This window comes from Oncorhynchus mykiss, chromosome 25 (genome assembly GCF_013265735.2).
Source record: "Oncorhynchus mykiss isolate Arlee chromosome 25, USDA_OmykA_1.1, whole genome shotgun sequence".
NCBI classification, from domain to species: domain Eukaryota; kingdom Metazoa; phylum Chordata; class Actinopteri; order Salmoniformes; family Salmonidae; genus Oncorhynchus; species Oncorhynchus mykiss.
The window spans coordinates 23,299,542-23,316,060 of NC_048589.1; the positions used below are offsets into that span (position 1 = coordinate 23,299,542).

At 44.0% G+C, this 16,519-nt stretch overlaps 2 protein-coding genes across 6 annotated transcripts in view; one reads left to right on the forward strand and one right to left on the reverse strand.

The window, feature by feature from the left end:
- brf1a (BRF1 RNA polymerase III transcription initiation factor subunit a) overlaps window positions 1-16,519 on the reverse strand; it is a 64,348-nt gene that overhangs the window by 31,998 nt on the left and 15,831 nt on the right. For both annotated transcript variants that reach the window (XM_036962240.1, XM_021584989.2), the window contains exons 7-12: window positions 10,090-10,239; window positions 9,079-9,172; window positions 8,835-8,961; window positions 8,661-8,700; window positions 8,448-8,540; window positions 7,445-7,708 (exon numbers count right to left, since the gene is read on the reverse strand). In XM_036962240.1, the coding sequence (XP_036818135.1) occupies window positions 7,445-7,708; window positions 8,448-8,540; window positions 8,661-8,700; window positions 8,835-8,961; window positions 9,079-9,172; window positions 10,090-10,239 (768 nt within the window). The remainder of the gene's footprint in view (window positions 1-7,444; window positions 7,709-8,447; window positions 8,541-8,660; window positions 8,701-8,834; window positions 8,962-9,078; window positions 9,173-10,089; window positions 10,240-16,519) is intronic.
- Window positions 9,057-16,254, forward strand: LOC110505640 (BTB/POZ domain-containing protein 6-B). Of its 4 annotated transcripts, none has more exons than XM_036962242.1 (5): window positions 9,057-9,194; window positions 13,662-13,935; window positions 14,134-14,224; window positions 14,322-14,440; window positions 14,859-16,254. In XM_036962242.1, the coding sequence occupies exons 2-5, from the start codon at window positions 13,751-13,753 to the stop codon at window positions 15,889-15,891; spliced, it is 1,428 nt and encodes a 475-aa protein (XP_036818137.1). In that variant the 5' UTR covers window positions 9,057-9,194; window positions 13,662-13,750; the 3' UTR covers window positions 15,892-16,254. The 4 variants fall into 4 exon arrangements, with proteins under 4 accessions (XP_036818137.1, XP_036818136.1, XP_021440665.1 ...); XM_036962241.1 differs by lacking the exon at window positions 9,057-9,194 and adding an exon at window positions 13,050-13,416; XM_021584992.2 differs by lacking the exon at window positions 9,057-9,194 and adding an exon at window positions 13,051-13,443.

Sequence of the window (16,519 nt, forward strand, 5' to 3'; positions counted from 1 at the left end):
CATCTGACCTCTATGATTGCCTTTTTGTTAAATGTGAAGGAAGATAAACACCACAGTTTAAAGGCTAGCCCAGGTAGGTAGGTCGGATGGGTAGAGTGGTGCTGCTGCTGACTCAGTGAACATTTCATTCTATTCCACCTTGAATAGCTTCTAAATAGACCTTTAAACAGCCTAAAATTAGCAACTAGAGATGTTCTCACTGTTCACTTGGATCTGCCTTAAGACATTCACACACCAGAGGTCGTTATGCTCTCTGAATTATATTATGTTTAGCTGTAAGTTTACAGAGTAGTAACTGTAGTCTTAGAATTGGAGAGTCAGGAGCCATGCTTAGGTAAGCAGGAGCCTACTTATTTACCAATGACTTTAAGCACTGGCAGTGGACAACTCCAGTCCTTGAGCGCTTGGTTGTCCAATGATTGATTGACTTTCAAATCAAAACCTAGTATGTGGGGGAAAATAAGGCACAAGTTTGTTTTCTGCGCAAACATCTGAAATGGTTCAGGAAAGTGCCAAGATTCACCTAAATCCAGAGGCCCAACACCTTTAAATGGCCCTTGCTGAGTGCTGACATTCTCAGCCCATAAAAGCAGAGCCGTTTAAAAAGTGCCAGAGGCTGACTGTGCTCAGTGATGCTGTTAAGGTCAGGCCCAAAGTCATTGATTGGACTAAGTGCCTGGATGAAAACACAGGCCTTCAATCAATGACTGCTCTAATGGTAAAGGACAGTGCTCCCTGAAGACAAAACTATATAGACGTTTGCGACAGAGTTATCATGTGGTTGCCGAGTCGCAAAGCATTGCCAAGACTGGCTGCTCTCTCCCTGACTCAAGTGTAAATGAATATGCCATTACTCAGAGACTAGAGCATCTAAACTACAGCACACCTATTGTAACAATCTCTAGTCATGCCTCTGGTTTCCACCCTTCACTTAGAAGTCATCTGTACCAGAGACCGGATCTGGGAGCAGAGAGGGTTCCAATCGAGATTTCTAAATAAAACCACGGGTCTGGGTCGGATCCGATATGATTGTCACGGGTCTCAGGTATGTGCAATTTTAACTGACTTGTCTGGAAGGGCCCATACAGATCCAAACACAACTGCTGCAGTATAGTGAAAGACATTTTATCATTCATGCTGCTGCTCTTGCTTTTCATGAGTGGAGCATGGCGCATGTTGGCCAATCATGAATCAAAGTGGCACAAGGCGACAGGTATAAAACCTGTGCGTGTGGCAAAAGTTAGAAGATATTTAATCAATGGAAGATGGAATAAATTACAGAATAAAAAAGTTATTGGAGAAGGATGGGCACCAATGACTAAGAACCACAACAGGTAGGCTGCTACTTAATATTCTGAACAGAGGTAACTGTAGGATGAGAAGGCATATTCACTGCAGCCTCAATTAGCCTAGCTAGTTAACTCCCGGGTTAATGCTGTCAAGACAGGTACTACATAATCATATTGGATGATAAATCACCTAACTATGGCAACTATTAGTCTACTATAGCGCGAGTCTGCTTGTTTGGTTGCAGTCTCATCTCTCATCTGCTCACAGTATGGCCCCTCTGTGCCTGCTAGAGCAGCACCCCTCTCTCCCTTTATCAGCTCCAGTTAATAAAGTAGCATAAATTACTTTCCCCACACTCTAGCTGTCTCTATGTTTTAAGAATTAATTTATGCATATCAGGTCCGGGTGGCAAAGCCCCAGGTCCATTTCGAAACGGGTCCAACATTTTGGACTCATGAAGATCCTCTCTACCTTCAATACAGGCGTTAGGGATGAATGACAGATTGGTTTAGTCTACTCAACTCCATCTTTAGTATCTTAAACACATGAACAGACTCAAAAAGGACCCCTCCTCCCTTTCCTCTTAAGCCGTGCCCAAACCAACAGTGCACAAAAACATAACTGATCACACACACACACACAGATGAAAGACACCGTACTAATGACAAGGTCCTTAATGCTTCAAACATTGAGCTGGGGACCCTTGAACCTCCACCCCTCCCAAACCCGCCAGTTTTGGAGAAGCTACTCTGAAAATATAGTTTACCAAGCTACCAATTACTTCACACCGGAAGAAGTTAAGCTACACTAAAGCTACCCTTACGAAAAATCTAGTTTACTAATTAGAAAAATATAGTTAAAAAAAATTTAAAAAAATATTTGGTTGAATTTTACCCCTTTTCTCCCCAATTTCGTGGTATCCAATTGTTTAGTAGCTATCTTGTCTCTTCGCTACAACTCCCGTACGGGCTCGGGAGAGACAAAGGTTGAAAGTCATGCGTCCTCCGATACACAACCCAACCAAGCCGTACTGCTTCTTAACACAGCGCCATCCAACCCGGAAGCCAGCCGCACCAATGTGCCAGGCAACCAACACCGTGCACCTGGCAACCTTGGTTAGCGCGCACTGCGCCCGGCCCGGCACAGGAGTCGCTGGTGCGCGATGAGACAAGGGTTTCCCTACCGGCCAAACCCTCCCTAACCCGGATGACGTCGCCAATTGTGCGTCGCCCCACGGACACGACAGAGCCTGGGTGCGAACCCAGAGTCTCTGGTGGCACAGCTGGCGCTGCAGTACAGCGCCCTTAACCACTGCACCACCCGGGAGGCACCTAGTTAACTAAAGTTAATTAGAAAAATTGTTCACTACTTCCAAACTACATTGTGGAAAAAATATCCAAATCTGAAATGTCATAGACTTCAAAAGAACCATCGCTCTGTAGTCAGATGTAAATAGAATGTGTGATTTAGCCAATTAAAACACAAAGCGAGCATTAGGTTTCAAGTGTGAATTGGGCAGATCTGATGCCAAAAAAGGAAATTCTTGCCTACGTCGCACATTTTTAGGAAAAAAAAGTGATTATAGTTTTATTTCATTTAACCTTTATTTAACTAGGCAAGTCAGTTAATAAGAACAAATTTTTGTTTACAATGACGGCCTACCCACGCCAAACCCGGACGACGCTGGGCCAATTGTGCGCCGCCGTACTCCCAATCACGGATGTGATGCAGCCTGGATTCGAACCAGGGACTGCAGTGACGCCTATTGCACTAAGATGCAGAGCCTTAGACCTTATTAACCTGGCAGTCCTAATTCCAGCAGTTAGCTACACCAATGTGGCATTAAATAAATGATTAACTACTGAAAAAAACTACCAAGATTTGAATTAATTTCAACCACCACCAAGATAATGCAATATGTAATTCAAATATTAGTTGAACTACAGGTAGTTCACTACTCCAACACTACAATTAGCCAGGCCTGAGACACCACTGGCAGACTGCATCCATGACACAACCATTGCAGACACACAGCTCCATGAAAGCAGCCCCAAGAGGTACACACACCAACACTGACTTGCTTTAAATAATCCTCTCACTAGATCAGCCACATATTAAAAAGTATTCTATTAGAATGAGTCAAAAGGTCAGCCAATGTACAGTACCAGTCAATTCAAGGGTTCACTATTATTTCTATGTTGTAGAATAATATTGAAAACACAAAAACTAACACATGTAATCATGTAGTAACCAAGAAAAAAGAGCTATACAAATCCAAATATATTTTATATTTACAAAGTAGCCACCCTTCACCTTTTTGACAACTTTACACACTATAGGCATTCTCTCAACCAGCTTCACCTGGAATGCTTTTCCAACAGTCTTGAAGGAGTTCCCACATATGCTGAGCACTTGTTGGCTGCTTTTCTTTTACTCTGTGGTCCAACTCATCCCAAACCATCTCAGTTGGGTTGAGATTGGGTGATTGTGGAGGACAGGTCATATGATGCAGCACTCCATCACTCTCCTTCTTGGTCAAATAGCCATTACACAGCAATGACAGTGTTGGGTCATTGTCATGTTGAAAAATAAATGCCAGTGGGTCTAAGCGCAACCCAGATAGGATGGCGTATCGCTGCAGAATGCTGTGGTAGCCATGCTGGTTAAGTGTGCTTTGAATTCTAAATAAATCACCTACAGTGTCACCAGCAAAGCACCATCACACCTCCTCCTCCAAGCTTCACGGTGAGAACCACACATGCGGAGATCATCCGTTCACCAACTCTGCATCTCACAAAGACAAGGAGGTTGGAACAAAAAAAATCTCAAATTCAGACTCATCAGATGAAAAGGACAGATTTCCACCGGTCTAATATCCATTGCTCGTGTTTCTTGGCCCAAGCAAGTCTCTTCTCTTATTGGTTTATTTGCTTATTTGAGCTGTTCTTGCCATTATATGGACTTGGTCTTTTACCAAATAGGGCTATCTTCTATATACCACCTCTACTTTGTCACAACACAACTGATTGTCTCAAACGCATAAAGGAAAGAAATTACACAAATTAACTTTTAACAAGGCACACCTGTTAATTGAAATGCATTCCATGGCACTGGTTGAGAGAATGCCAAGAGTGTGCAAAGTTGTCAAAGGCAAAGGGTGGCTACTTTGAAGAATCTAAAATATATATTAATTCAACACTTTTTTGGTTACTAGATGATTCTTTATGTGTTATTTCATAGTTTGTCTTCACTAATATTCTACAATGTAGAAAATAGCAAAAATAAAGAAAAACCCTTGAAGGAGTAGGCGTGTCCAAACTTTTGACTGGTACTCTATATCTTTCCCTTTCACGGACATGGAGGATGAGATCCACATGACAAATGTACATTGAGATAACTCAAACTCACATCAGTCAATAAAGCCTTTTGATACATTAATTTGAGAAGCATTATAAACTCAGCAAAAAAAAGAAACGTCCCTTTTTGAGGACCCATCTTTCAAAGATAATTCGTAAAAATCTAAATAACTTCACAGATCTTCATTGTAAAGGGTTTAAACACTGTTTCCCATGTTTGTTCAATGAACGTTAAACAACTAATGAACATAAACCTGTGGAACGGTCGTTAAGACACTAACATCTTACAGACGGTAGGCAATTAAGGTCACAGTTATGAAAACTTAGGACACTAAAGAGGCCTTTCTACTGACTCTGAAAAACGCCAAAATAAAGATGCCCAGGGTCCCTGCTCATCTGCGTGAACGTGCCTTAGGCATGCTGCAAGAAGGAGGCATGAGGACTGCAGATGTGGCCAGGGCAATAAATTGCAATGTCCGTACTGTGAGACGCCTCTACAGGACGGACAGCTGATCGTCCTCACAGTGGCAGACCATGTGTAATAACACCTGCACAGGATCGGTACATCCGAACATATTTTTATTTCACCTCTATTTATCCAGGTAGGCTAGTTGAGAACAAGTTCTCGTTTGCAACTCCGACCTGGCCAAGATAAAGCAAAGCAGTTCGACACAGTTACACATGGAAAAATATATACAGCATGTGCAAACGAGGTAGGATAAGAGAGGTAAGGCAATAAATAGGCCATGGTGAAGTAATTACAATATAGCAATTAAACACTGGAATGGTAGGATGTACAGAAGATGAATGTGCAAGTAGAGATACTGGGGTGCAAAGGATCAAGGTAAATAAATAAATACAGAATGGGGATGAGGTAGATTGGATGGGCTATTTACAGATGAGCTATGTACAGGTGCAGTGATCTGTAAGCTGCTCTGACAGCTGGTGCTTAAAGTTAGTGAGGGAGGTAAGCGTCTCCAGCTTCAGAGATTTTTGCAGCTTGTTCCAGTCATTGGCAGCAGAGAACTGGAAGGAGAGGAGGCCAAAGGAAGAATTGGCTTTGGGGGTGACCAGTGAAATATACCTTTTGGAGCGCGTGCTACGGGTGGGTCCTGCTATGGTGACCAGTGAGCTGCAATAAGGTGGGGCTTTATACCTAACAGAGACTTGTAGATGACCAGGAGCCAGTGGGTTTGACGCCGAGTATTAAATGAGGGCCAGCCAACGAAAGCATACAGGTCGCAGTGGTGGGTAGTATATGGGGCTTTGGTGACAAAACGGATTGCACTGTGATAGACTGCATCCAATTTGTTGAGTAGAGTGTTGGAGGCTATTTTGTACATCACACCTGCGGGACAGGTACAGGATGGCAACAACAACTGCCCAAGTCACACCAGGAACGCACAATCCCTCCATCAGTGCTCAGACTGTCCACATTAGGCTGAGAGAGGCTGGACTGAGGGCTTGTAGGCCTGTTGAAAAGGCAGGTCCTCACCAGACATCACCGGCAACAACGTCTCCTGTGGGCACAAACCCAACGTCGCTGGACCAGACAGGACTGGCAAAAAGTGCTCCTTACTGACGAGTCGCGTTGTCGTTTCATGGTTGGATTTGCATTTATCGTCAAAGGAATGAGCGTTACACCGAGGCCTGTACTCTGGAGCGGGATCGAGTTGGAGGTGGAGGGTCCGTCATGGTCTGGGGCGATGTGTCACAGTATCATCGGACTGAGCTTGTCGTCATTGCAGGCAATCTCAACGATGTGCGTTACAGGGAAGATATCCTCCTCCCTCATGTGGTACCCTTCCTGCAGGATCATCCTTACATGACCCTCCAGCATGACAATGCCACCAGCCATTCTGCTTGTTCTGTGTGTGATTTCCTGCAAGACAGGAATGTCAGTGTTCTGCCATGGCCAGCGAAGAGCCCAGATCTCAATCCTATTGAGCACGTCTGGGACCTGTTGGATCGGAGGGTGAGGGCTAGGGCCATTACAGCCAGAAATGTCCGGAAACTTGCAGGTGCCTTGGTGGAAGAGTGGGGTAACATCTCACAGCAAGAACTGGCAAATCTGGTGCAGTCCATGAGGAGGAGATGCACTGCAGTACTTAACACTGCTGGTGGCCACACCAGATACTGACTGACTTGATTTTGACCCCCCCCCCCCCCCCCCCCCCCCCCTTTGTTCAGGGACACATTATTCCATTTCTGTTAGTTACATGTCTGTGGAACTTGTTCAGTTTATGTCTCAGTTGTTGAATCTTATGTTCATACAAATATTTACACGTTAAGTTTGCTGAAAATAAATGCAATTGACAGTGAGAGGACGTTTATTTTTTTGCTGAGTTTATGATTCAAGCCGATGACTCATTTTAAATCACATAATGGTGAGTCTTAAAACCAACCCCATCTAATAATCTATTCTTCTGACAATAGATGATGTTTTGTCCTTAGTGGCTACACTGATCCTTCCATAGAGATTGACTCGGTTAGTTTTGAAACTCATTCCCGTCTATGACTAGATTTTCTTCACCTTCTCTCTACACTCCCCAGATGCCCACTACCATGAAAACCAATCTGCTTCACCACATCAGGACATAAAGTCAACATCCTCCCCATCTCTTACACCTTTGAAATCCCCCACACCTTGACATTTCTAGATATGAAGTAGAGGGAGAAGTAGAGGGAGAAGTGAGAGACAGTGGAATATCAAAATTAAGAAGGAGCAGTAAGGAATATTTCCGATGCAAACTAACAGCAGGACAAAAAGCATCTAGACAAGCAACAGGTTTGCTAACCGTTCTCCTTCTCCTCTTCGATGCACTTGCTGATAGACTCTGGGAGGCCGAGGCTGGCTGCGGTGGGCATGGGCCCCAGGAGGGAGGCCAGTGATGGGCCTCTGCGTGGAGGTCTCTCCTCCTGCCCGTCTCCATCCTCCTCTCCAGAGATCACCTGGTCACACAGCTCCTTATTGAGGTGCTGGGCCACAGCCTTTAGCTCCTCGTCCTCCCTCTCCTCCCCATCAGGAAGAGATATTTCATCGTCCTCTTCCTCCTGGGGGCCTAGGAGAGGTGGAGAGAAAGAGCAAGACATCCAAATAAAATCCTATAAATCCTACATGCAATGACATTTCTTAATTAAACTGATGAAAACTAAATGATGCAGAGAACAAGTAAAGAGACTGACATTGCATTTCAAGGCAGATTGATTTAGTCGCTGTTGTGGCTGATTATGAGAATAATTCAAACTGTATGACATCTGTGTTTTCAATTAAGTCAAGAGTCCTTCATGTAGTTATGGGTGAATCTATCAACCCGGCTAATGAGACAAGGCACCTTATAAAAGAAGCACCTGGTTTAATTCTACGGTACCATCAAGCTGTCAGCCCTCTTAGTGTTGATAAAAGCCCAGTGTGTGTGTGTTATAATTGTGCTTCCCAGGCCAGGCAGAAGAGCAACAGGCCTACATCACGCTGACAGACAGCCAGCCAGCGGCTCCTCTACAGAGGGCGTGCAGAGATTAAGAATGAAATGCAACACAATCAGCTAGGGGGGCACAGATGGTTGGAGGGGGTTTAGCACATCACAGTTAGATGGCAAATGTGCGTCATCATAACATTCTCATTTGCATTGAGTGAACAATTGTTTTGTTTTTTTCTGAGTATTTAGATAAATGGAAGTTTCAGGCTCTAGCGACAGACTGGCAGCATGGTGAGATAGGACCCCCTGGGAGGGGGGGGGGGGGGGGGGGGGTGTAACTAGAGAACTTGCATGGCTGCTGAGCACGACCCCTGTGTCGTACCGGGTTTTGCATAGGAGGCGTACATCCCTCTCAACTTGGGCCGGCTCTGCTCCAGCTCCATCTCAATCTCATCCTGGTACTCATGGATTTCACCTGTTGAGATAAAATCCAGACAACTCTGTAAAGTCAGAGTGGAGTCGGCAATCTTTGCACATTTATCTTTTTAAAGAGTTTTTTGGTTGGCACTTGACTAGACATTTTTCATAACCGTACCTTGAACATCATCAATCTTCTTCTCCAATTCTTCCTCAAGCTAGAAGGAAAAAAACGAAATATCAGGGTGTGAATGTAAAAAACAGCAGTGCCATATTGAGACAAAGCACCAGTTAAAACATAGGACAAGATAAATAAGGGTGGTACGGTTGTATCCTTCCTGCAGTTCCTCACCAGTTTCATTCTTTTCTTCCTCTGGCCAGCGATGAAAGAGGGCGGGTCACACTCCTGGTCAAGATCCACTTTCATAAATTCCTCAATGGTCAGCTGGCTGGTGGGCGTGTCCTCAAACTCATTCAATCTGAACCATGAGAAGGAAAAGATTCAGCATACTCTTCATATAGATGACGGAGAACATGCCAGGCTAATCCGATTTCATTTGGAAGATGCTGTAATGTGCTTTTCAAGCAGCGCTCACCTCTTTCGTAGTGTGGCCTCGCACACCTTCACTACACTAATGATTTCTTTGATGGTACGGCGGAACTCGTGCATGCGAGCAGCGACCAACAGGGCTGAGAACAAAAACACACACAGGTGAAATACTCCGTCACAGAAACAAACTTTGCCGACAAGTTTAATATCCACATATATTTTTCAATTTACCTACCAATTGTTGTAATATTCACATTATAATAATCTATTAATGTTGGTAGAACATGTAGAGCTTGCAATGCCAGGTTTGTCATTTCAATTCCCACGAGGGAACAGTGTGAAAATGAATGCACTCACTCTGAATACGAGCGTCTTCTAAATTACTAAAATGTAAATAATCTAAGCCATTAGATAAATCATCAATTCAGTAGTACTGTAACCCATGTTTTATGTAACTGACAGTAGCAAGGTCTGTTTGAAGAAGGATGTAAGGTTCTGTTCTTACGCAAGTAGTTTGAATGGTCTTTGTTGTTCTAGTAGCCTGCTTTTAGAAATCCCATGGTCTATCTCACACATTCACTTAATATTGAGTAACAAGTTCTAAACTTCTCTTCCCTCTACGTAAGTGAATCCTCTACATGATTAATGATAAGCAATTCATTCATCTGATATTGCAGCTGAGGAAAAGCAAGGCAGAAAAGTGGAACCAGGAACATAAATGTCCACATGCCTGGGGAAGTTGGTTCTTCAGTTTCAGGATGTCTTGCCAGTAATACATCTAAGCAGGGAGTGTTCTGTTCAGGTCAAGTAAGTAGGGAACAGACTGTAGTACATTGTCACTAATTGGAGCCTCTGTGGTTACTTATGAGTGTTACCTGTGATTAGGGGGTCACCTATGATCGAAGCTCGCATGATCTGAGCTATGATTACAGATCCCTGTGGTGAGCGATACCAGTGGACATGGTTACCCTGTAGTTTCTGTTATTCATGATAAGGACTAGCCTACCTGCGATTGTGGTGGTAACCTGTGGTGTGGTTTACCTGAGCTCATTGTTACCTGCGCCACACAGTCCTGAGGGTCTCCGTCCCGTGTGCATCCAGTCCCTTTTCATCCTCTGCAGCAGTCGCAGTGCTGTCATGGACACCTCATGGTTCTTCTCTCCAAATTCCAGCATGTGGGCAAAGCGAGGGATGTACAGGCAGGGGTCTGGAATGGGAGATTGAGAAACTGAGATCCAACCCAGACAAGCAACATTATTATGCTAATATATGAATTGCAGATGTCTAAATGGTGTACAGCAGGGTACTGTTTACAACTCTGTAGACATTGATCAGAAAGTGATGTGTCTTCTTTAATGAAAAAGTCAATATTATTGGATATACTCATATTATTCCCAGTGGAACACATTGTGACCAATAAGGACGAATACTTCTACACTGCATTTGCAACCCAAACTACCTTAACTCCTGCCTTTCCATCATCCGAGGCAAACTAGTGACATTCAATCTCCATCATGTCAATTTAAATGTGTCGTTTCTCCTTTTTATGCACTTTGTGATTATTTTCTGTAATGAAAAGCACTATACAAGTTAAGATTATTACTGTAGAATCAAATGACCCATTTGGCAGTGGCAGAGCCTTCTGTTGGAAAGCTGGAATACATTCAGTTGCCAAACATTGCATATAAAAATGCCATGAATAGAGCTGACATGATTCCTTATTCTACTTGTCAGGGAGGGATATTTTTCTCTACAAAGAAATAGGCTATATCTGAACGTTCCAAAACGTTGCATCCTGCTGAATGCACTCCGGGTAGAGCAGGCTGCTGGTAATAGGATATGGTAGGAGCCCAACCCCCATCTCCAAATCTAACATGTCTCCTGGGCTGGCTCTAGTCAAGTCTCTACAAAGCAAACTTCAGGAACGGTCCCCTCTAATCTAACGCGCCAACATTCAGCCAAGGTAAACAGAAGTGCGGTCTTCTGTTGTCAAAGCTTTTGCTCGTGGCTTGCATCCAGTGGAAATAAAGTGGTGCGGCTGATGTTACTTAAACAATGCAAAACAGGATCAAACAAAGCTCAACTAATTCTGCATCAAACTTTCTCATTTCTGACGAGTGGAGATATTACAAAAGTAAACCAATCGGACATTAAATTATGAATGGCTTAAATCCAAATTAAGCAGTGATTACGCATAGGCTATAATCGGTCATTTAAATAAATGTATCATTTACCTCAGAAACAAGGACGTGGATATATATTTTTTTGAGTTGGAAATAGAAACAATATTTTCACTAAGAGTTTGTGCGATCTCAGTCCGATGCTTAATGTCCATATTTGGACTTCGCATTGAATTAATGCTGCATTCGTAACCAAGTGGGAATTGACCATATAGGACAGGAAAATTTCAATAGAAAAATCCTCCAACTGGTAATTACTAGTTGAGAACTATCATCCTGAGCTCCCACTTCTCCTACATGCTAACATCACCTACTAAGGAAATTAGCTTGCACGCCTCCAACTCAATCATCAAGTTTGCGGACGACTCCACAGTGGTAGGCTTGATTACCAACAACGACGAGACGGCCTACAGGGAGGAGGTGAGGGCCCTCGGAGTGTAGTGTCAGGAAAATAACCTCACACTCAACGTCAACAAAACAAAGGAGATGATTGTGGACTTCAGGCAACAGCAGAGGGAGCACCCCCCTATCCACATCGACGGGACAGTAGTGGAGAGGGTAGTAAGTTTTAAGTTCCTCGGCGTACACATCACGGACAAACTGAATTGGTCCACCCACACAGACAGCGTTGTGAAGAAGGCGCAGCAGCGCCTCTTCAACCTCAGGAGGCTGAAGAAGTTCGGTTTGTCACCAAAAGCACTCTCAAACTTTTACAGATGCACAATAGAGAGCATCCTGTCGGGCTATATCACCGCCTGGTACGGCAACTGCTCCGCCCACAACCGTAAGGCTCTCCAGAGGATAGTGCACAACGCATCACCGGGGGCAAACTACCTGCCCTCCAGGACACCGACACCACCCGATGTCACAGGAAGGCCATAAAGATCATCAAGGACAACAACCACCCGAGCCACTGCCTGTTCACCCCGCTATCATCCAGAAGGCGAGGTCAGTACAGGTGCATCAAAGCAGGGACCGAGAGACTGAAAAACAGCTTCTATCTCAAGGCCATCAGACTGTTAAACAGCCACCAATAACATTGAGTGGCTGCTGCCAACATACTGACTCAACATCAGCCACTTTAATTATGGAAATTGATGTAAAAAATGTATCCCTAGCCACTTTAAACAATTCCACTTAATAATGTTTACATACCCTATATTACTCATCTCATATGTATATGTATATACTGTACTCTATATCATCTACTGCATCTTTATGTAATACATGTATCACTAGCCACTTTAAACTATGCCACTTTGTTTACATACCCTTCATTACTCATCTCATATGTATATACTGTACTCGATACCATCTACTCCATCTTGCCTATGCCGTTCTGTACCATCACTCATTCATATATCTTTATGTACATATTCTTTATCCCTTTAAACGTGTGTGTATAAGGTAGTAGTTGTGGAATTGTTAGGTTAGATTACTCGTTGGTTATTACTGCATTGTTGGAACTAGAAGCACAAGCATTTCGCTACACTCGCATTAACATCTGCTGTGACAAATAAAATGTGAGCTTGATAACAGCATTTTCGGCAGTTAAATACAACAAAACATTTATACAAACCAATCTATTAATATGGTATTTTAACTCTAATTTGTTTGCAAAGATGATAGGTGTACTTTTAGTTCATGGTTTATATTGCTTGTTGGCCATTAGCCAATTGGCGTTTCTCAATTACTTCATAGCACGTGAATGCATCCAACTGGTATTTACGACTTCACAACTGGTAAATTACCACCTCCCACTTAGTTAGAAACGCAGCATTAGCGAGAGCTGGTCAGAGGCTTGGAGGAGGCGCTTCTGACGTTGACGGTATGCGTAAATCTGATTTGTTGTTGGCAGCGAGCTGGGCGTCCGAGATGATTATATCAAATAAAATAAAAAAAATTCACTGCAACTAAAACGCCAGACCCGACAAATTACAATTCACATCGTATCCACACATCAGCTAAGGAGGAACCCGCGCCTTTTCCTCGTTGATAAGTAGCTTTTGGAGAAAAACATCTGCCAGGATTTGCGCAGGAAAACAGCGAACTCCAAGCGAGCAACGATGATCTGTATTTACCATCAGCACAAAAAAGGGAAACAATACGTTTCGGGGAGAGCTCAGTGGCAATAGAGGATGAAATGAGAAAGGAGTATACTGCTTGAACTTGTTATACAACCTCAATCACTGGACGGATATTTTGTATGTTTCTCTTACAATTGATTCGGGGTTCGTAAGACTTAATCGCTGAATTTATGCAACATTTGCATCTAAAGGTCACGATTTGTGTATCAATTGTCAACGCAGATTAATAGTAGATCCTGGAGTTCGTGGTTTATTTTTAGGGAAAGGGCCAACGCTTTGTGTGCCGATGCCAACGGCAGATTGCAGGTTGCTCCATCATGGTCGGATCATGAAGTGTCTGACTTTTTTACTCTTACTTCCAGAAACACTGAAAAAGTCTAAAACGACTGGGAAACACACAAGCAGGTTACCAGTATGCTATGAGATTCTAACCCTGTCCTTGAAGAAGAAGATGGCTGCAGAACTGTACCCTGCGACCAACAACGGTACTACGGTGACCGGCACTGACAAGAAAAGCAATGTGCAGGTCACCCAGTCAACAACCACTGCAACAACACCGACCACCCAGCAAAACATAAACAACAACAACGTCGAACCTCCGAGCTGGCAGTCCTCGCACCCCACGCTACGGGAGAGGTACTCAGCTTCTTACTTAGATCAAATTATTTCGATTTAGTTCAAATATGGCTATTGTGAACCAAGTCAATGTCCATAATTGGAATCACACTTTATAATGCTCCATTGTGTAGGGCAGGTTATAATATTGTCTTGCAAAATACTTTTATGGAATAGCCCAAGTTGTCATATCTTATTGACAAATTTCCTCCCTTCTAGGAACGCCTTGATGTTCAACAATGAACTCATGGCCGATATCCATTTCATTGTTGGTCCCTTCGGTGAATCTAAGAAAGTGCCAGCGCACAAGGTAAGCTCCCTCTCTATTTGGAGAAATAAGTTGACTTTTCTGAACCATCACGCCTATGATGAGTGACTAATCATGTGTCCGTTTTCTTTCCCTCCAGTATGTGCTGGCAGTGGGTAGCTCAGTCTTCTGTGCCATGTTTTATGGGGATCTTGCAGAGGAGTCGTCCGAAATCCATATCCCAGATGTAGAACCTGCTGCTTTTCTAATTCTGCTGAAGTAAGCCACTCACTCCTCATATTAAACATGACCAGCACAATGTCACTTCAAAATAAATTCAAAGCAAGACAAGTGCCAAAATGCTAGATCAAAGGGCACGGGGAGCACTGTAGAGAACTGTAATTGCTTGTTTCTTTGCTCATCTTGAAACATTTCTCATTCAAAGCCAATGATTTACCCAGAAGGAATAAGCAGTCTAGAGGATAATGACTTTTTGTTGATACTATAACAATTCGTCATCCACGCCAATGCAATGAAACGTTGCTGCTTTTTATCCACTTGGGAGAATAGTGGAAGCTGTGCCAAGTCCACATCCTATTTTCCTAGAAGGAATAGCCGTCATGAATTCTCCACGTGCTGATTTGCCTTCTTTACTAAACTAAAATCTCATTCTATTCCTCCATTTTGTCCCCTTCAGGTACATGTACAGTGATGCAATAGACCTGGAGGCTGACACCGTGCTGGCCACCCTGTACGCTGCCAAGAAGTACATTGTACCCGCCCTGGCCAAGGCCTGCGTCAGCTTCCTGGAGACTAGCCTGGAGGCCAAGAACGCCTGTGTGCTGCTGTCCCAGAGCCGTCTGTTTGAGGAGCCTGAGCTGACGCGGCGCTGCTGGGAGGTGATTGATGCGCAGGCAGAGCTGGCCCTGGGCGCAGAGGGCTTCTGTGAGATTGACCTGCAGACCCTGAAGATCATCCTGCAGAGAGAGACCCTCAACACCAAGGAGGTGGTGGTCTTTGATGCTGTCATGAGTTGGGCCACAGCAGAGTGTAAGAGGCAAGGACTGGGAGAAACCACCCGCAACAAGAGATCTGTCCTGGGCAAGGCACTCTACCTGGTGCGCATCCCCACTATGACCCTGGAAGAGTTCGCTGATGGGGCAGCCCAGTCAGACATCCTGACACTGGAGGAGACGCATGACGTCTTCCTGTGGTACACAGCGGCCACCAAGCCCAAATTGGACTTCCCACTGGCACAGAGGCAGGGCCTGGCACCCCAGAAGTGCCACCGGTTCCAGTCGTCAGCCTACCGGAGCAACCAGTGGCGCTACAGGGGCCGCTGTGACAGCATCCAGTTCGCAGTGGACAAGCGGATCTTTATTGCTGGACTGGGCCTGTATGGGTCAAGTGGTGGGAAGGCAGAGTACAGCGTCAAGATTGAACTGAAGCGTCAACGGGTGACCCTAGCACAGAACCTGACCAAGTTTGTATCGGACGGATCAAGCAGTACATTTTCTGTATGGTTTGAAAACCCGGTTCAGGTGGAGCAGGATGTCTTCTATACGGTGAGTGCCGTGCTGGACGGGAATGAGCTGAGCTATTTCGGCCAGGAGGGCATGACAGAGGTACAGTGTGGAAAAGTGACATTTCAGTTCCAGTGCTCCTCGGACAGTACCAACGGGACTGGGGTGCAGGGGGGACAGATCCCAGAGCTGGTATTCTATGCATAAACTGAACTGGTCATAACGGACAAGTAGAGGACATATGGACTGTACATCCATGTGTTTAAGCCTTCTAAATAATGTAGCATTATTATGTCACTAAACAAAATACTATTTTTAAGTGAAGGAATGCTGTTATTTATTTTAAAATTATTTTAATTATTAACTGCAAAAAGCAGTCCCTTGTAAAAAGTCGTATTGCACTTGTGGACAGCCTCTGCAATGTTTTTTTTTGTACATAAAGTACGGTTATATGGTGTGCAGCTTGATGCTGATCAATCCTGATGTTCTGTGCGAGAGCTTATGAACCTGCAGAAAATCATAAAAGTTATGCGAGATAAGCCACAGATGTTGCTGCTCATCATTATATAACTCGCTTGCATGTGTGAAATTTGTTTGAAGGGTTATTTTGTTGTTAGAGCACCCTCTAGGTACACAGATGAGTGCTACAGGCAGGTTGGTAAAAGTGATGTGGTCAAACCTTCATGACGCCTTTGTTGGAGCAAAGTCACTAATTTGACCACTTTTAATAAGCGGTAAATAGGTTTGGTTCTCAGTGGCAAGACAACACTTAAAACAACAGCATTTCTCCAAAAAATACATTCAACAGTATGGTTCTTTGTTTACAATAACACAG

Excerpts from the sequence above, each read along its gene's own strand:
- LOC110505640 (XM_021584990.2), top strand. The coding sequence starts at position 13,586 with ATGCCAACGGCAGATTGCAGGTTGCTCCATCATGGTCGGATCATGAAG. Across the intron at positions 14,225-14,321 it reads AGAAAGTGCCAGCGCACAAG|TATGTGCTGGCAGTGGGTAG; the intron begins GTAAGCTCCCTC and ends CTTTCCCTCCAG. Across the intron at positions 14,441-14,858 it reads GCTTTTCTAATTCTGCTGAA|GTACATGTACAGTGATGCAA; the intron begins GTAAGCCACTCA and ends TGTCCCCTTCAG.